This window comes from Geotrypetes seraphini, chromosome 3 (assembly GCF_902459505.1).
Source record: "Geotrypetes seraphini chromosome 3, aGeoSer1.1, whole genome shotgun sequence".
Taxonomy (NCBI): domain Eukaryota; kingdom Metazoa; phylum Chordata; class Amphibia; order Gymnophiona; family Dermophiidae; genus Geotrypetes; species Geotrypetes seraphini.
Genome location: NC_047086.1, coordinates 407,220,201 through 407,240,538, shown reverse-complemented (window position 1 = coordinate 407,240,538; position 20,338 = coordinate 407,220,201). Strand labels below are relative to the sequence as shown.

The window sequence follows — 20,338 nt, the reverse complement described above, 5'->3', positions numbered from 1 at the left end:
TATATGGGACACAGGCCGTGCAAGCCTGCCCAGTATTGGTCTTAGTTCCTTCAATGTATACCCATTATTTTCTGATTCTAAATCCTCTGTGTTCATCCTACACTTGTTTGAACTCCATCACTGTTTCCTTCTCCACCACCTTCCTCGAGAGCACATTCCATGCATCAACCACCCTCTTCGTAAAGAAGAATTTCCTAACATTACTCTTGAGTCTATCATCCCTCAACCTCAAATTATGTCCTCTGGTTTTACCATTTTCCTTTCTCTAGAAAAGATTTTGTTCTACGTTAATACCTTTCAAGTATTTGAACATCTGAATCATATCTCCCCTGTCCCTCTCTAGGATATACTTATTCAGGGCTTCCAATTTCTCTTCATATGTCTTTTGGCACAAACCTCCTACCATTTCATCACCTTTCTCTGGACCGCGTCAAATCTTCTTATGTCCTTTGCCAAATACGGTCTCCAAAACTGAACACAATACTCCAAGTGAGGCCTCACCATCGACCTGCACAGGGGCATCAACACCTTTCTTCTACTGGTTATGCCTCTCTGTATACAGCCCAGCATCTTTCTGGCAACAGCCACCGCCTTGTCACATTGTTTCTTCACCTTTACATCTTCAGACATTATCACCCCAAGGTCCCTCTCCCCATTTGTGCATATCAGCCTCTCATCTCCCAGATATAAGAACATAAGCAGTGCCTCCGCCGGGTCAGACCATAGGTCCATCCTGCCCGGCAGTCCGCTCCGGCGGCGGCCCAAACAGGTCACGACCTGTCTGAATCACCAGAAGGGGCTCCCTTGCCACCTTGGTTTCTCATTGAAGTCCTATCTTCCCATCGAAGTCCTAACCCTCCGGTCTTGCACATGCACGACCTGGTTGGGTTTCTATACTTATTACCTGGTTAGCTTTCTATACTTGTGTTACATCCCAGCTCCTCCCTCAGTATCCCACGATCCCTTTATCCCTCAGGAATCCGTCCAATCCCTATTTGAATCCCTGTACCGTACTCTGCCTGATCACTTCCTCCGGTAGCGCATTCCAAGTGTCCACGACCCTTTGGGTGAAAAAAAACTTCCTTGCATTTGTTTTGAACCTATCTCCCTTCAGTTTCTCCGAATGCCCCCTCGTACTTGTTGTCCCCTTCAGTCTGAAGAATCTGTCCCTATCCACCCTCTCTATGCCCCTCATGATCTTGAAGGTCTCTATCATATCTCCCCTGAGCCTCCTTTTTTCCAGAAAGAAGAGCCCCAGCCTATCCAACCTCTCGGCGTATGGGCAGTGTTCCAGCCCTCTTACCAGTTTCGTTGCTCTCCTTTGGACTCTCTCAAGTACCGCCATGTCCTTCTTGAGGTGCGGCTACCAATACTGAATGCAGTATTCCAGATGTGGACGCACCATCGCTCGATACAATGGCATGATGACTTCCCGTGTTCTGGTTGCTATGCCCTTCTTTATGATGCCCAGCATCCTGTTGGCTTTTTTCGAGGCTGCTGCGCACTGCGCAGATGGCTTCAGTGATGCATCCACCAGCACACCCAAGTCTCTCTCAAGTCTGCTGTCTCCCAACAATGCCCCCCCCCAATTTGTAGTTGAACAATGGGTTCTTTTTCCCTATATGCATGACCTTGCATTTTTCCACGTTAAAGTGCATTTGCCATTTGTTTGCCCAGTCTTCCAGCTTGTCCAGGTCCCTTTGCAGGTCCTCACATTCCTCCCTGGACTTAACTCTGCCGCACAGTTTGGTATCGTCTGCAAATTTTATAACCTCGCACTTTGCCTCCTTTTCCAGGTCATTGAAGAGTAACGGCCCCAGCACCGATCCCTGTGGCACACCGCTTGTGACTCCCCGCCAGTCAGAATATTGGCCCTTCAAGCGGTGTGCTCCTTCTGATTTCTAATCCCCAAATGCATTACTCTGAACTTCTTTGCATTGAATTTTAGTTGCCAGATATTAAACCATTCTTCTAACTTTTACAGATCCTGTTTCATGTTTTCCACTCCCTTCTTGGTGTCTACTCTGTTACAAATCTTGGTATCATCCACAAAAAGGCAAACCTTTTCTTTTAACCCTTCAGCAATATCGTTCACAAACATATTGAACAGGATCAGCCCCAGCACCAATCCATGAGGGACTCTACTACTCACCTCTCCTTCCTCTGAGTGAATCATTAACCACCACCCTCTGACGTCTGTCAACCACTTTGGGTCACCCAATTAAAAAATTCAATCAGATTCATTTGGCGCGATTTACCTTTAGTAAAATCATGTTGCTTCAGATCCTATAACCCATTAGATTCTAGGAATTTCATTATCCTTTCTTTCAGTAATGCTTCTGTTATTTTTCCAATAACCGAAGTGAGGCTTATCGGCCTGTAGTTTCTCTTCAACTCTGTAACCACTTTTGTGAATAGGGACCACATCCGCTCTTCTCCAATCCCCAGGAACTAATCCCGTCTCCAAAGATTTGTTGAACAAGTCTTTAATAGGACCCACCAGAACCTCTCTGCGCTCCCTCAGTATCCTGGGATGGATCCCGTCCGGTGCCATCGCTTTGTCCGCCTTCAGTTTTTCAAGTTGTTCATAAACACTTTCTTCCGTGAACGGCACGGTATCTACTCCATTCTCGTGTGTAACTTTGCCAGACAATTTCGGTCCTTCTCCAGGATCTTCTTCCATGAACACAACAGAACAGAAGTATTTGTTTAACATGTTTGCTTTTTCCTCATCACATATCGATACATATCATCTTTTAGTCTCGCAATTCCATTTTTCTTCTTCTTCTTTTCACTAATATATCTGAAAACATTTTTGTCTCTCTTTTGTACATTCCTAGCCATTTGTTCTTCTGCTTACGTTTCGCCAGACGTATCTCTCTCTTGGCTTTCTTTCCGTTTCACCTGGTAGTCCTTTCGGTACTCCTCTTCTTGGGTATTTTTATATTTCATTAACGCCAGCTCTTTCGCTTTTTTTTTTCTCCGCAACAAGTTTAGAGAATCATTTTGGTTTCCTTTTCCTCTTGTTTTTTTTATTTATTTTCCTCACATAAAGGTCATTAGCCATTTTTATTGCTCCTTTCAGCTTAGCCCACTGTTCTTTCCACTTCCCTTATGTCTTCCCATCCTAACAGCTATTTTGTCAGGTATGCTCCCATTTAATAAAGTCCGTACGTTTGAAATCTAGGACTTTAAGTTTTGTGTGGCCGCTCTCCATTTTAGCTGTTATATCGAACCAAACTGATTAATGATCACTATTTCCTAGATGGCCTCCCACTTGAACATTCCCCCTCCAGCCATGAACTTGGTCCACATGCACCCTGAGCCTGACCAGTAGGCGGTGCTGTTTTACAGTGGAGGAGTCTTTCTTCTGCCTTGGGGCCTCTGTGTCCCTAGCCCATGATAGGCCAGGGAGCAGAAGCCAAATCAGTGTGTAGCATGACATGTAATCATCACCCCACGTGCTTAATCTCTGTCATGTCATTTTGCCTTGATCCATCTCATTTTAATTTCTTCTGCCTCTTTGCCCATGCTGTTCCCCTTCACCCATAACTTCTAGAAACATAGAAACATGGTGGTAGATAAAGGCCAAATGGCCCATCCAGTCTGCCCATCTGCAGTAACCATTATCTTTTTCTCCCACGTACCTATCCCAAAGTCTCTTGAATTCAGACAGAGTCTCTGTGTCCACCATCTCTTCCGGGAGACTATTCCATGCATCTTCCACCCTTTCCGTAAAAAAGTATTTCCTCAGATTACTCCAGGATCTATCACCTCTTAACTTCATCCTATGCCCTCTCATTCCAGAGCTTCCTTTCAAATGAAAGAGACTCGACTCATGCGCATTTACATTGCATAGGTATTTAAACGTCTATCATATCTCCCCCTCCCGCCTTTCCTCCAAAGTATACAGATTGAGATCTTTAAGTCTGTCCCCCACACACCGTTTTAGTAGCCTTCCTCTGGACCGACTCCATCCTTTTTATATCTTTTTGAAGGTTTGGCCTCCAGAATTGTACACAATATTTTAAATGAGATCTCACCAAAGTCTTATACAGGGGCATCAGTACCTCCTTTTTCCTACTGGCCACACCTCTCCCTATGCACCCTAGCATTCTTCTAGCTTTCACCGTCACCTTTTCAACCTATTTGGCCACCTTAAAATCATCGCATACAATCGCACCCAAGTCCTGCTCTTCTGTCATGCACATAGTGGGATTTGGTTGTGCTTCTTTTCCCTTGTTGTCCTCCCCTTAACTACTACTTGCCTCTTTTTCTCCATCCCAGATAAATATTTCTGGAGAAAGTCAGTCCACTGAGAAGATGGTAATCTGAGAAACCAGCAAACTTGTTCTGGCAGCTGTCCCTTCCCAGAAGGAGGCATCAATCTAATCTAATACAAGATTTCTGAATCATTCTAATACTATTTAGTTCAAGGCAATTTATATCAAAAAGAAGCCATAATTATTCTATGAGAAAATACATTTCCTTGGAGAAAAAGATGTCCTTACAACTCTTTAACTAAAAGTACTATTTATCATATAAAAATGTTTTCGACATTTTAACTTAATTTTCAACAGAAGAATATGGGGCAGGAAGCTGGAGGGGTTGTTTCTGTCCACACTTGCTTCCTCCTTGCTAGCTGTAGTTTATTTCTACAAGTGGGTAGTGGAAAATGAGATATGAGGGTTGTGCAACTCTGCGTAAGTCTGGGCCTGCTCAAGGTCTTTCCTGTCCATTTTCTGCTTCAGTCACCTTGAGAGCAAACATTTTGCAGTACCCAGAGTTGTCAAAAAAACCCGAAGTATTCAGAAAATGTTGATGTGTTTCTGCAGTGGGGAAAACTGTTAGCTGAAAGGCATTTTCCAAAGATGTTTCCTATGAGCTTCCAGGGCTCAAGGCCCACACAGTGCAATGAACACAAAGAAAAGCAAAGAGCCTTGCTGATAAGTGGATGACTTGGCCTTGATCCACGGGCATCTGTTCTAGGATGGAGCCTCTGCGGACGATGCCTGGGTTCGGCTTTGAACCATTGTCTGAGGTATAAAAGACAAATTATTGCAGGGATGTCTTTAATTGCGATGGATCAAGGGCTATAAAAGCAGCTCATCCAAACAGTCGAGCTGGAACAGGTTCAAATGATGCTCCTGAATGAGCCAATAGTGAAATCCCTCTTGGAAAGAAATGGCTTCAAGGAGATCCCCACAAAATATGCTGTGAGGAACTCACCAGGTGTCTCAGGTCAGAAGGACCAAGTTCTTGAGTCTTTTGCGGAAGGAAAAATGGGATCCCTGGCTTCTCAGGATTCGGCCTTACCTGTATATTTCTGGGTGGTCCATCTTTTCCCACCCTGACTAAAGAGACCAGAGGCCGAGTAGTGTACAAGCAGCCTACCAACTGGACCGAGAGGCCTCATTGCCTGCAGTGATCTTTTCTAACCATAGTTCTATGCAAAAATTCAAATTCCCCTGTCAAAGTATATTTCACTGACTACTCAAACGAACAGAAACTGAGACAGCCTCAGCATAGTACAAAGGTAAACACTAAATCTTTCTTTCCATTTTAATGCAAAATTACTGTTCATTTTCTGATGGGCCTCAGTTTTTCTGTTTCTGTGCACGTGCTGCCTCCTGGTTGATGCTGAGGATTAAATTTTATATTACACAACCCTACACAACCAACCAGAAACCATAACATATTTACATACCCAAAGATCACAGGCTGCAAATACAAATCCTTTTTGGACAGGTCCTTCATGTTCCAAGCAAGCAAACGGCAGTCCTGGCTGGGTAATTACATTAATGGAACCAGAAAGCAATTAAAACCGTACTGTTTGACAAATTCATCTCCTAAACAGAAGCCCCACCACTTACTAAGTTATATTTTCCCTCTGTCAATCTCAGTGTAATATGCTGTCCTTTTATCTATTTCTTATGTAATAAGTTGTACCCCCACTTCTTGCATTCTGTAATTCACTGATTGTCCAGCCTTCTTCGATGTGAACCACCTAGAAGTCATTCGACTGTGGCGATATAGAAGAATAAAGTTATTATTTTATTATTATATTATAAATAATGAAAGTGCCAGAGAAGGCACTGATAATGGAAGAGAACATGTAAATATTTAGAGAGCGGTGGAGTAAGGATCAAGCCCTGAGGCGCAGCACCCTTCAAAGGAAAGAATGTAGATGAATAGCACAGATCCTGTCCTTCAGATGAGACCAGAGCCGTAGCATAAGGTCCAATATCCTCCCATCTGTGATCGACCAGATCAAATCCTGTCGGTGAGCATTACTGTATCATTTGCATCCAAAAATGCAAGGACTGAAGTTGTTAATTCAACAAGAGCAATTTAATTACTGTAGTATATTTCCTAAATCCTGTTTGAAGGAGGTAACACATGAGCCTTTCCAAGAAAATCTTCTAATTGCGAATATACAGTAGTTTCAAATGTACCTCTTCTGGCTACAATTAAACACTAATTGCTTAGCTTGAGTATTATTTTTCAAACGAAGGCAAATGCGTGCCATGTTCCAGGCTTTAGGACAGTCTTGACAAGGTCATTTGACCCCCAATATTTCTTCAAATGCTTAGGTCATATGTGAACTGAGTATGTTCAGAAGTGCTGCATCAGCCGCCAGAGCATCCTGATGATTTCTTGCCACTCAGGCAGCATGGACTGGGCACCAGAAAGGGAGCTGTTTGGCTGGCGGGCTGTGAGCACCCCCCCCCCCAATAAAGTACTGGCATGCCATACTGTTGGAGGGGGCCTGGGCTTGACTTAAGAACATAAGAGCCTTACTGGGTCAGACCAATGGTCCATCAAGCCCAGTAGCCCGTTCTCACAGTGGCCAATCCAGGTCACTAGTACCTGACCAAAACTCAAAGAGTAGAAACATTCCATGGTACGATCCAGGGCAAGCAGTGGCTTCCTGCATGTCTTTCTCAATAACAGACTATGGACTTTTCCTACAGGAAATTGTCCAAATCTTTCTTAAGACTAGCTACGCTATCCGCTCTTACCACAACCTCTGGCAATGCGTTCCAGAGCTTAACTATTCTCTGAGTGAAAAAAAAAATTTCCTCCTATTGGTTTTAAAAGTATTTCCCTGTAACTTCAAGTGTCCCCTAGTCTTTGTAATTTTTGACGGAGTGAAAAATCGATCCACTTGTATCTGTTCTCCTCCACTCAGGATTTTGTAGACTTCAACCTCAGCCATCTCTTTTCCAAGCTGAAGAGCCCTAACCTTTTTAGTCTTTCCTCATACGAGAGGAGTTCCATCCCCTTTACCATCTTGGTCGCTCTTCTTTGAACATTTTCTAGCCTCATTATATCTTTCTTGAGATAAGGAGACCAGAATTGAACACAATACTATGAGGACCGGCGCATGGACTATGAGGACCGGCGCAGGGTGTAGAAGTAGAGGGGACACTGGGAACCAGTGATCACAATATGATCCGCTTTGAACTGGACACAGGGGGCGAAAGATCGATCCAGAACGACGGCCACGGCGCTGAAATTACGAAGGGATGAGATTCATGGTGGGAAAGAAGATTAAGAAGAGGATAAGCAGTATAAAGACACTAGAGCAAGCATGGTCCCTTTTTAAGGACAAAGTCACTGAGATGCAAAATCTATATATACTGCTTATCAACAAAGGATCCAAGAGGAAAAAGAACAAGGAACCAGCATGGCTCACTGTAGCGATGAAGGAAGTGATCAGAGACAAGAAGACTTTGTTTAAGGAATGGAAAAGGTAAAAAACAAACGAAAACTGGAAAAAGCACAAACAGCATCAAGGCAGGTGCCATAAGGTGGTAAGAGGGGCCAAAAGAGACTATGAGGAAAAAATAGCCAAGGAGGCAAAAAACATCAAGTCGTTCTTTTGATATATTAAGGGGAAACGACCTGCGAAGAAAACAGTGAGGGCCATTGGATGGCCGTGGAGTAAAAGGAGTGTTAAAGGAGGACAAAGCCATCATCGACAAACTGAACACATTTTTTGCGTCTGTATTTACTGAAGAGAATATACACAACATACGGGAAGTTGACAGGCTATACATGGGAAACGAAGACGAGAAACTGACAGGGTTGATGGTCAGTCTAGAAGAGGTATGCAGCAGATTGATAGGCTTAAAAATGATAAAACCCTGGGACCAGATGGCATCCATCTGAGGGTAATCAAGGAACTGAAGGGACTATAGCTGAACTGCTTCAACTGATAGCCAATCTGTCGATCAAATCGGGAAGGATTCCAGAAAACTGGAAGGTGGCAAATGTTACGCCGATCTTCAAGAAAGGTTCGAGGGGTGAGTCGGGAAACTACAGACCGATAAGTCTGACCTTGGTACCGGGAAAGATGGTAGAGGCGCTGATAAAGGATCGCACCTTGACGGACACGATCTGATGAGGACCAGCCAGCATGGCTTCAGCAAAGGAATATCTTGCTTGATTAACTTACTGCACTTCTTCGAGGGAGTAAACAGGCGAATAGACAAGGGTGACCCGGTCGACATATATCTGGATTTTCAGAAGGTGTTCGACAAGGTTCCGCATGAATGACTACTTTGAAAAATTGCGAGCCATGAAATCAAGGGTGAAATACTTATATGGATTAAAAACTGGCTGGCGGATAGGAAACAGAGAGTCGGGGTAAGTGGAAAATACTCGGACTGGAAAAGCGTCACCAGTGGATTACTGAAGGGTTCGGTGCTTGGACCTGTGCTCTTCAACATATTTATAAACGATCTGGAAATTGGTACAATGAGTGAGGTGATTAAATTTGCAGACAATACGAATTTATTCAGAGTAGTGAAGATGCAGGAGGATTGCGAAGACCTGCAACGTGACATAAACACGCTCGAGAAATGGGCCGCAACATGGCACATGAGGTTCAACGTGGATAAGTGTAAAGTGATGCATGTCGGTAACAAAAATCTTATACACGAATAAAGGATGTCCGGGGCAATACTTGGAGAGACCCCTCAGGAAAGAGACTTGGGAGTACTGGTCGACAAGTCAATGAAGCTGTCCATGCAATGTGTGGCGGCGGCGAAAAGGGCGCTAGGAATTTTTAAGAAGGGGATCACGAACATATCGGAGAAGGTTATCATGCCGATGTACCGGGCCATGGTATGCCCTCACCTGGAATACTGCATCCAGCACTGGTTGCCGTACATAAAGAAGGACATTGTACTACTCAAAAGGGTCCACAAAAGAACAACTGAAATGGTTAAGGGGCTGGAGGAGTTAACTGGGCCTCTTCTCCCTTGAAAAGAGGAGACTGAGGGGACATGATAGAAACATTCAAGATACTGAAGGGAATAGACTTAATAGATAAAGACAGATTGTTCACCCTCTTTAAGATAGGGAGGGCACACTCTAAAGTTAAAAGGGGATAGATTCTGTACAAATGTGAGGAAGTTCTTCTTCACCCAGAGAGTGGTAGAAAACTTGAACGCTCTTCTGGAGGCTGTTATAGGGGAAAACACCCTCCAGGGATTCAAGACAAAGCTAGACAAGTTCCTGCTGAACCAGAACATATACAGGTAAGACTGGTCTCAGTTAGGGCACTGGTCAATGACCTAAGGGCCGCCACGTGAGCGGACTGCTGGGCACGATGGACTACTGGTCTGACCCAGCAGCGGCAATTCTTATGTTCTTACTTAAGAGGAGGTTGCACCATGGAGCGATACAGGGGCGTTATAACATTCTTAGTCTTGTTAACCATCCCTTTTTTACTAATTCATAGCATCCTGTTTGCTTTTTTGGTTGCCTCCACACATTGGGTGGAAGGTTTCATCATATTGTCTATGATGACACCCAGATCCTTTTCTTGGGTGCTAACCCCCAGGGTGGACCCTAGCATCCGGTAACTGTGATTCAGGTTATTCTTCCCAATGTGCATCACTTTGCATTTGTCCATATTAAATTTCATCTGCCATTTGGACGCCCAGTCTTCCAACTTCCTAATTTTTCCACAATCCGCATGGGTTTTCACATGCTTGAACAGTTTAGTGTCATCTGCAAATTAATCACCTCACTTGTTCCAATTTCCAGATCATTTATAAATAGGTTAAATAGCATTGGTCCCCTGCGGCACTCCACTTGTTTACTCTCCTCAATTGAGAAAAATGACCACTTAACCCTACCCTCTGTTTTCTATCTGATAACCAATTCCTAATCCATAACTGAACTTGGCCATGACTCTTTAATTTTCTCAGGAGCCTTTCATGAGGAATTTTATCAAAAGCTTTATGAAAATCTAGATACACTACATCAACCGGCTCACCTTTATCCACATGTTTATTCACACCTTCAAAGAAGTCAAGCAAATTTGTAAGGCAAGATCTCCCTAGGCTGAACCCATGCTGACTCTGTCTCATTAAATCATGTTTGCCACGTGTTCCATAATTTTATTTTTTATAATTGTTTCCCCCATTTTGCCCGGCACTGAAGTGAGGCTTACCGGTCTGTAATTTCCCGGATCTCCCCTGGAGCCCTTTTAAAAAATCGGTGTAACATTGGTCAGCCTCCAATCTTCAGGTACTACAGACAATTTTATCGACAGGTTACAGATCACTAGCAGGTCAGCAATTTCATGTTTGAGTTCTTTTAGTATCCTGGGATGTATACCATCCGGACCAGGTGATATATCACTTTTTTAACTTGTCGGTTTGGCTTAGTACATCTTCCAGATTCACTGAGATTTCTTTCAGTTCCTTGGGGGAGAATAGGCCTCTGAGGCTACCCCCTTGGCTATGCCACTGAGATGGACAGGGGAGTAATCTAAGACATCTATTCTTTGAAGAAGGTGGGTGGATGCTGGGAGCTCCCTTCAGTAGGTATCTGTGGAGGGAGAATATTGGAGTTCAAGAAAGCAAAAGACAATTGGAGGGATGCTTTGTTGGGGGGGTGGGGGGTGAGGGGTTCTAGAACACAATAAAGTCTGTTAACCGGGACTCTCACACAACAGACAAAAAAATTGCCAGAATGTCCCCCAAAGCACAAGCGGCAGCATCTTGAGCTGCAAATCATTTCTCCCTCCCTCAAGCCCTGAAGCACCAGCATGGCAGCAGTCCTGAGCCACAAAACCTCCTCTCTCCTTCTTTCTCTTCCTTACCCGAACGCAGCCGGTCAGCAGGAGGCAGCCTCAAAATAGGCTGCTTGAGGCCAGCCCTGGCAGGGCTTTTCCTCTGATGCGTCAGAAGTAACGTGTCAGAGGAAAAGTCCTGCTGGGGCTGACCATGAGCAGCCTGGGTCTTGCTGCCTGCTGCACTTTGGGGTAAGGAAGAGGGAGTTTGCGGTTCAGAACCGACGCCTGCTTCTGCCACTTCGGGGCTTCTGGGAGAAGGACTTTGTGGCTCAGAAGTGCTGCTGCGCTGGTATTTTGGGACGGGAGTGGGGGAATTGAGAGTGTGTTATGCAAGGTTTCTAACTCACTCTCAATTAACCAGAAAAACGTATCCAGTATCCACCAATCCCCGTGGGTGCCAGATAACAGATTCTACAGTGAGCCCTCCGAATCTGTGGTTTTGGTATCTGCGGATTCGGTTATTCGTGATTTTTTTTTTTTTAATAAAGCTGCATTCCAGACCTTCCCCACCTCCCTTCCACCTTCCTCCTGGCATCCCAGATCTTACCTGGTGGTCTAGCGGGCTTTCGGAGCAGGAGCGATCTTCCTATGCTCCTGCCCCATGCAGATCACTCATAGCAAATAGCTGCCATTTGCTATGAGTGATCTGCACGGGGCAGGAGCGTAGGAAGATCGCTCCTGCTCCGAAAGCCTGCTAGCCCACCAGGTAAGGTCTGCACGGGGTCAGAACTGGCCCAAAAGTTATTCGTGAATATTCAATATTCGTGGGCCAGCTCTGCCCCTAACCCCTGCGAATACAGAGGGGGAAGTGTATTGTATAATTTGTAGAGGTAAAACTTCTCTTTTCTCTTACTGGCCTCCCAGTTGTATTACATTTAAGTTCTGTGTTACAAAGAAGAGACTGTTGTATTAAATAAGCAGACTTTGTTTTGAAAAGAAAAATAGAAAGCTGATAATTTCATGGTCACTTAAATGTCCTCGATAACAAAAGTTGGCTGTCTCTGTGCTTGATTATGTCCATGTTTCTAGATAATTAATCTCTCTAATGTGTCTCTTTAGACTACTCTCTGCTTTTCTTTCTCTCTTTTTTGCCTTCTCGTTACCTTTCCCTTCTAGATAGCTAATTTGTCAACAATGCCTCCAAGTACATAATAATAATAATAATAACAGTTTATATACCGCAATACCATTAAGTTCTATGCGGTTTACAGAAAATTAGTGGAGTACAAGTTGAGTTGACGTACAAGTTGAGTTAACTTAAGGGATGTGGGAACAATGGGGAGAAAGGGCAAGAGAAGGGAAGGAGGGAAGTGGGTCAGCTGTCTAGGTATTTCAGGAATAGGTGAGTTTTGAGGCGTTTCCTGAATACCTCATAAGTGGTGGGCAATAGGAGTTGTTCTAGGTCTTTACCCCATAAAGCAGCCTGATGTGACCAGCAAATCATTTTTTTTTCCTTCTACCTTGGATTTTCTCTCTTCCATCATGTCAGGCAGCTATTTAAAATCCTGTACTTCTGTGTATCCTATTTCAAATGCCCAATCATTTACAGTTTCTGTACTTGAGGTCCACGTTTTCCTTCCATATTTTACCACTGAGAAAACATGTTGAGTCGGAATCCTTTACTTTAGCTTTAAATCCTAAAACTCCTGATAGCCAAATATTTTGGAATTGTTAAGAGAACCAAAAAAGAGTGGCCATTTAGCTCCTGAAGAGCAAGTGGCTGTGCAGACACTTGCTGTCATGCCTTGCTCAGTGAGGAGTAGTCTCGGCATCATGGGGGTGATGTCTCTGCTGAATTTTCTCTCCATTTGCTGCCATTCTCAGGCTGCTCTCTGAATGACTCGCCTGTGGGGCTCGCCGCGTACATCTTGGAAAAATTCTCTACGTGGACCGACCCAGACTTCCTGCATCTGGACGATGGTGGACTAGACAGGTATAGTAGAATTTAAGAACTACTGCTCAATGTTGATGTACAGGTACCAGGAAAAAAGTCTGCTCTGTGGAGCTTTCCGTCCAAGTGAAGCTCAGACAAGTATGATACAGAGGTTGATGTGATATGGGGGCGTAAACTGGTGGAAGATTTGGTTCCTTTTACACTGTACTTAAAAGGTGGATCTCTGGGCTGGTTCTGGAGATCATAAACAGATGGAGCTTTCCTAGTGGAACAAAAGCAGGTCATAGAGAGACCATTTCAGTTAATTGAAGTGAGAAAAGCAAGGAGCTACGTGGACAGACTGAATACAGAGTTTCTGGGTCAAGTGATCGTTAATCTCAGGGGCTCCTGTCATGTACGTACACGATATCTGATGACGTATGGGCCACACTCAATAAATTCAAAAGTTCTCTGGTTTCACAACTCTTCACAAACAGTCCCTGGAACTCTCTCTAAATATAGACCAAACCTCTAAGGCCCTTGGAGTGATATTCTACTCTGTCCTATGACCCCCAACTCTCCAAAACCCTTCTATAGCATGAGACAGCTAAGACTAATTAGATCCTTCTTCCACCATCATCACTTTGCAATCCTGACGCAGATTCTAGTACTATCCCAGCTAGATTACTGCAACTCTCTCTACGCTGGCATAAACTCCACCCTCCTATATACATAAATTACAAGTGATCCAAAACACAACAATGACTGATATTCAAATTGAAGAAATATGATTCCATCTCCCCTTATTACAACAGATTACACTGGCTACCCCATCCATGCTCAAAGTGCCTTCAAACTTTCATGTGTAATGTTCCACATCCTATATGCTAACTCTGCAGAACCACTTATAAACCTTTTCACCAAATCCTGGTCAAAATCATCCAGGAAACTTAAATCCCTTCAGCTGATCCTTCCCTCACATAAAGGCATAAAGTACAAATGCATATTCAACTCACTTCTCGCCTACTTCAGTACCAAGACTTGGAATAACCTCAGGATAAAACCCAACTACCCTAGATTTTGAAAGAAACGGAAGACCTTCCTCTTTGAGAGCATCTACTCCATTGACTCATAACATTTCAAGCTCATTTCAACAAATACCATACAAGTTCCCTTCCAATCTCTACTCGAGGCAATTTGCATTCTGTTGGCTGATATCTGATTCAACTCTAATATATTTCAAATTGCTTAAAGTTCTCCCTCTGTTGACTGTCTGCTACACAATTCATTTCGGAGACCCCCCTTACATTATAATTCCTAAGCACAATATAATAGTCTTGACTTGTAAATCACCTTGAACCTAGTTACGCATAGAGCGATCCAGAAATGAATGGTGGAATACAATTAGGTGCTTATAGAAAATATGAAGAAATCATTGCGTTTATCGTCATTTCTTAGAGGTTGGAGTTTTCTAGATACATATTGTTCCTAATCTCGATCAGCCCATTAAACAGGGCTACCCTTTTATAACATTTGTGAATTTACTCCATATTCTATAGAATTTAATTTTGATATTAATTTGTCATAATTTGAACTATGTCGTAATAACTAGGAATGCAGCCGCTTGTTCTTATCGTTGTTATTTATTTCATATTGGTTAAGATTCCTTTTGAATATTGAAAATTTAATACAAATTTTGAAAAAAATAAAGATTAGATTAGATATTATGAGTAAGAAACCCTGTGGACTGTGACTGATTGCCAGTTCCATGGAACAGAAATGATGTAACATCAGATATTGTTTGATCAGGTGGAAACTCGGGTAACTGAGTTGGAGAAAGCTAAGTTCTTGTCTTTATCTGAACTGATCTTAGGGCTAGTTGGGCATAATGAATCTGAGAATCTCGAGTCTGATCGGTATAGATTGGTAATCCAGACATTAGAATTGTCCCAGTTACTTTTCTGCAGCGTTATAGGGCATTCATAAATGTTTAACCCTTTGCTACTTCTAATCATTTCTCCAGTGCTGCTAGACATACCGGTATGCAGTGCTAGACACATTCTATGCAGGCACTTTTTCTCTGTCCCTAGTGGGCTCAAGTTTTTGTCCTTGGGGCAATGGAGGGTTCAGTGACTTGTCCAAGGTCACAGAGAACTGCAGTGAAAATTGAACCCAGATTGCCAGAATCAAAGCCTGATGCAATAACTGATAGAGTTCGTCCTCCATGCCACAAATATAATATTTCTAAACATGTAAGAAAATGAAAAACAGCAACATACGAATCCTGACAAAATAGTGGAAGATGAGAATCACACCATCAGATCTTGAAAATGCTTGCTGAAAACCAAAAGGCTTCAAATGTTTCTTGGAAGTTCACATGTACCTTATATACTGAATATAGGATGAGATTTTTGGGCCAATAAAATGGCCCCAAAATTGGGGGTGTCTTCCTATATGTGGGTCATCACCCAGTGGCCACCTGACACCCTTCCGGACTTGCTGCAGGCCTGCCGTTAGGCCTGGACAGGAGCGATCCCTCCCATCCCGGCCGATACTAACAATTTTTTATACTCCCATCCCGCAAGAACTGACAGGCAGCCATTCGGAGTGCAGTGTGGGACTAAGCAGGCACACAAGAAGCACTCACCTGCCTTGTGTACTGCTGTGCTGCTGCCGCAAGAGAACAGGGGTACTGAGGCAGGAGCATGGAAAGCGTGCTGGACTGCCGGGATGGGAAAAAAAAGTACTGGGGGGGCTGCCTTTGCCTTGGGGCTGGCTGGCTAGTTTGGGACTGGCTGGCTGGCTGGCAGCCATTAGATGTGCCTACCACTAGACATGCTCTGTACCCTGTCCCGGCCTACCATTAGACCACCAGAGGGTGGACAGGGCACACCATTTGGTTCAGAATTTTTTTTTCTTGTTTTTTCCTCTGCTGCAAGTGGGTGCATCTTATGGTCAGGTGCATCTTATGGTCAGGTGCATCTTATGGTCAGGTGCATCTTATGGTCAGGTGCATCTTATGGTCAGGTGCATCTTATAGAGCAAAAAATATGATCTGTGATATTTTTATGGGTTTTGTTTTTATTGTTTAACATAAGAATTGCCGCTGCTGAGTCAGACCAATGGTCCATCCTGCCCAGCAGTCCGCTCACGCGGCAGCCCCAAGGTCAAGACCACCTGGGATGTAGGATAGAGCAGTATAGAAACTGTGTTGTAAATAAAAAAATACAATGCTTTGTATCATATATTTGTTTGATCTTGTTCTCTCAATTGTGCATCATACTTGCTTGCTTAGACATTTCATTTTCTGAATCCAAAAGGGATGAAGTATACGTTGGAGCTGTCTCAAAGCTCCGCATATCAAGTAGCCAAAACATGGACTATATGGCCAGGGAAATTAGATGGCTTGGCTAATTTCCTACAAGAGAAGTCTGTAGGCCATTCTGGAGATGGCTTGGGAAAATCCACTGCTTATCCCTAGGAGAAGCTGCATAAAATCTGTTTTTCTCCTTGGGATCTGGGTTGGCTACTGTTGGAAACAGCTACTGGGCTTGATGGACCTTTGGTCTGTCCCATCCTCATTGTGTACTCAAAGTTTTACGGGGGAGATGATGTAATTCCCAAATGTGTCTGATTGTTCTTCTTGCAGTGTAACATAATTTGTTATTTCTAATTGGCACAGATAGATTGCTGATATGTGGATAATGACTAAATGAACCTGGGGGATTTCCCCAGTCACAGAAACCTACTAAGTTGTGTTTTCCTCCTCAGGAAATTCTCCTTGGATGACCTTCTGACCAATGTCATGATCTACTGGAGCTCGGGCTGTATTACCTCCTCTATGAGGTTCTATAAGGAGAATCTTGGCCAAGGGATTGGTTCAAACCAGCACGACAAGTGAGGCCTTTCATCTGTTTCTCTTCCAACAAGTAATCCAGAGCTGTTCACTGCAGGCCAAAGTTTTCCTTTTATTTCATTCAGAAGTTTTCAAATGTAGTCTTGCTTTGGGGGGAGGGTGATGCTTTCAATCCGTGCACATGTTGGAAAATAGTCTTACAACTGAACGATTAGAGCAGGTGCTGGTTAAAAATGATATGGAACAACTTGAGAAATGTTATTTCAACCAAATGCAGATCGCTAAAGACAGCTGTGGGGTCATCTTGGAACAGGGCAGTGTGAGGCGCAGTGGTTAAAGCTGAGGTTGTGAGTTCAAACCCATGCTTCTCATTGTGACCCTGGACAAGTCACTTAATCCCTCTTTTGCCCTAGGCACATTAGCTAGATTGTGAGCCCGCCAGGGCAGACGGGGAGAAATGCTTGAGTACCTGAATAAATGCATGTAAACCGTTCTTAGCTCCCTTGGGAGAAAATTGAATAAATAAATCTCCTTAGAGGAAACAACTAGTTTCCCAAAAGAAGGGGAAATTTTGTGGACCCGATTAATTTCAAAGGACAATCTTCTACCAGTGCCACTGTCAATCTCCTCTGACCGCCACAGCACTGAGTGTTCAGGGGTCCAGTCTGGGCAGAGCCAGGAGTTAAGTGGGCACCAACTTTGCCCAGTTTAGCGCTAGAGATTGGCTGTATCCACAGAATTTCTGGGTTCATCTAAATCAGAGCCCGGGCCTGGCATTGAATATTTGGGTCTAATTTGAGAAACCAATGTGTTTAAATGTAACTGAATAAAAAGGCTGGCTCTTTCGATCAGTGTATGGCAAACTGAGTGCCTTGGCAAGGCTCCCAGTGTGCCAGCTAACTGCCTTTTGTGGCAGCCGGCCTCTTCCAGCAACTCCCACCCACTGGCAGCTCAGGACCATGTCTGGAGGGCTTCCATGCATGTGTGGTCGTGGTGGCCATCACATCAATGTCCATGTATTTCTGGAGGCCCGAGCCAAGGCTCCAGAGAGTTTTTGGAGACACTGCTTTAGGCAGTGCTTTCTCTATTTTGTAAGCTTTTCTGTTGCCCCTCAGTCTTGCCTGGGTGGAACAGGGGAAGGGAAAGAGACTTGATAGCTTACCTTTCTGTAGTTTACATATTATCTACAGGTCCTTATTTTGTATCTGGGGCAATGGAGGATGATGTGGCTTGCGCAGAGTCACATGGAGCTGCAATGAGGCTCAAACTCAGTTCCCCTGGTTCTCAGGCCACTGTGCTAACCACTAAGCATCATGGGATACATTTTCTGGGCTTTTTGTCTTGTAGAAAATCTTACAGCATAAGGAGGTTGGACTCTGCCATGCTAGCAGGAGTAGGAAGCATAAAATAGAGTAAGAGCTACAGCCTGAGGTTGTGGGTTCAAACCCACACTGCTCCTTGTGACCCTGGGCAAGTCACTTAATCCCCCCCATTGTCCCAGGGACATTAGAGAGACAGGGGAAAATGCTTGAGGACCTGATTGTAAAGCACTTAATACACCTCTATCAAATCCCATTCCTTTTCACTGTTCAGTGGGAACAAGAGCAGTGGCCAGATAGGTGACAATTCAGGGACCCTATGGGTTAACTTAAGCCAGCTTGGTTTTGGGGTTTTGGTTTTTTTTGGTCCTAACTTAAACTGCTTAGCTAATGACTGAATACCACTGCTATCCATACAGGAGAAGTAAGCCCGTCTTCACTGCATCTTGGCACCCAGGACCACTTCTATAACCCGGCTCTAGGTGCAGGCGGGCCGAGTGCTAATTCTTCCATGGTTGGCATTCATGGGTCCACGTTCGGGTACACCCACGTTAGCCACATCAGCGGTAGGTGTGGCCTTGACGTGCGGGATACCATCTTGCACTTCTGAGTCTACATTCTAGACTAGAGTAAGCACATAGCACCCATTTCTGTGCAGAAGTGAACAAATTAAACACTTAGCTATGGATTTTCACCTTGTTCCTATGTTCAGGTGGCCTGTCATAGGGTGAAATAATGCCAGAGGGGCCAGAGGAAATTTACAGTAGCACAATCAAAAATTCACAGATATGGTAAACCTCTAAAAGTCCCTTTTGAATAGGGTTGACCCTGTTTTCACTTGCATCTTGAGGGAAAGAGGAGGTAATATTGGTTATTTGGGTCAGTTATCTCACACTATCATGAGGAATCTTCTGGCATTGCAGCCCATTGCCCCCGTTAAAATCTTCCTAACAATCTCTCTTCCTGTTACAGAGTACCCGTGAAGGTGCCCACAGCAGTTGCATCATTCCCCAACGAACTCTTGCATGCTCCTCTCTCCTGGGCCAAGGATCATTATGTAAACATTGTGTCCTTCCGATTCATGCCACGTGGTGGTCACTTTGCTGCCTTTGAGGAGCCAGCGCTGGTAGCAGAGCACATCCGCCAGTTTGTGAGGAAGCTGGAGCAGAAATGAAGGCGGCGTGGAGGAGTGTCGAGGCTATGGAACGTCGCTGGGGGATAGGGCAGTAGCTGAAGAGCACACTTGCGTAGAAATGATTTGGTTTTCAGGCCACGATCGCTGTTGAACTGCTGCATTAGTAAATGATACTTAGCAGTTTCTGTATCTGCTTCTTAGATTACACAATGCATTAAATAGCATTAATCTCTTGCCCATTCCAAGGTTAAATATGAGGAGGATGATTACATTGAAATGGGAATGCTGTGTAGTTATTAGCTTTTGTAAGACAGCTTTTTAAAAAGAAGACAAAAGCGGCCTCTGTGATATTACACCGATTGTTAACATGAAGAGGAAGGGGGGGAGTGGGAAGGGGGGGGTGAACCATTGTGCAAGAGCTGAGGATGGCATTGGGTTAACGTCATCATGCATCACAGGCGTCTGTGTGAATCTAAATGTGTAATTATAATAAAAGATGGTTAATTCATATGTCCTTTCATGTTCTTGCTGCAGTTCACCTAAGTCTTTTAGTATCCAGTGGTCTTGTCCGTGAACGCTGCCTGACAAAAGCGAGCAAAAGAGATCTCTTAGACGGAAGAATGTCTTCACTATGCGAGTGATAGAATGGTCTTCTCATGGAGACGTAGATTATAAATAAATGAGAGAATGGGAGGGACAAGCTGAATAATAAATGAGGATCACGCATTTGGATAATAAGCCTTGCTTGCTCCAACCAAGGTGGTTAACATTTATTACATACACTCAGGGCGCTTAGCTCACTTTCCCAGAGGTAGTGGGACTTGAATCCAGCTCCTCGGGTTCTCTGACCTTTAAGTGAATGTGCCTCTGCTCCACCTTTAAGCTTACAACATGACATCTGTCTCATCCGACACAAGGAAGAAGGGCAAAATTCAGGCTTAGCAGAATCTTACTGAGCCCAGTCTGGTTTTCAGGATGTCCATTATACATCTGTGTGACTCTTTGCATGCAATGGAAGCAGTGAATGCATCTTCATTCTGGAAAGGGCTGTGGGCCTTGA

At 44.0% G+C, this 20,338-nt stretch overlaps 1 protein-coding gene across 2 annotated transcripts in view; it reads left to right on the top strand.

Annotated features, from left to right (window-relative positions):
• The window catches only part of EPHX1 (epoxide hydrolase 1), a 53,309-nt gene extending 33,517 nt beyond the window's left edge, over window positions 1-19,792 (top strand). For both annotated transcript variants that reach the window (XM_033938448.1, XM_033938449.1), the window contains exons 7-9: window positions 12,920-13,028; window positions 16,740-16,865; window positions 19,116-19,792. In XM_033938448.1, coding sequence (XP_033794339.1) covers window positions 12,920-13,028; window positions 16,740-16,865; window positions 19,116-19,317 — 437 coding nt within the window. In that variant the 3' untranslated portion in view covers window positions 19,318-19,792. The remainder of the gene's footprint in view (window positions 1-12,919; window positions 13,029-16,739; window positions 16,866-19,115) is intronic.
• The last annotated feature ends 546 nt before the right edge of the window (window positions 19,793-20,338 follow it).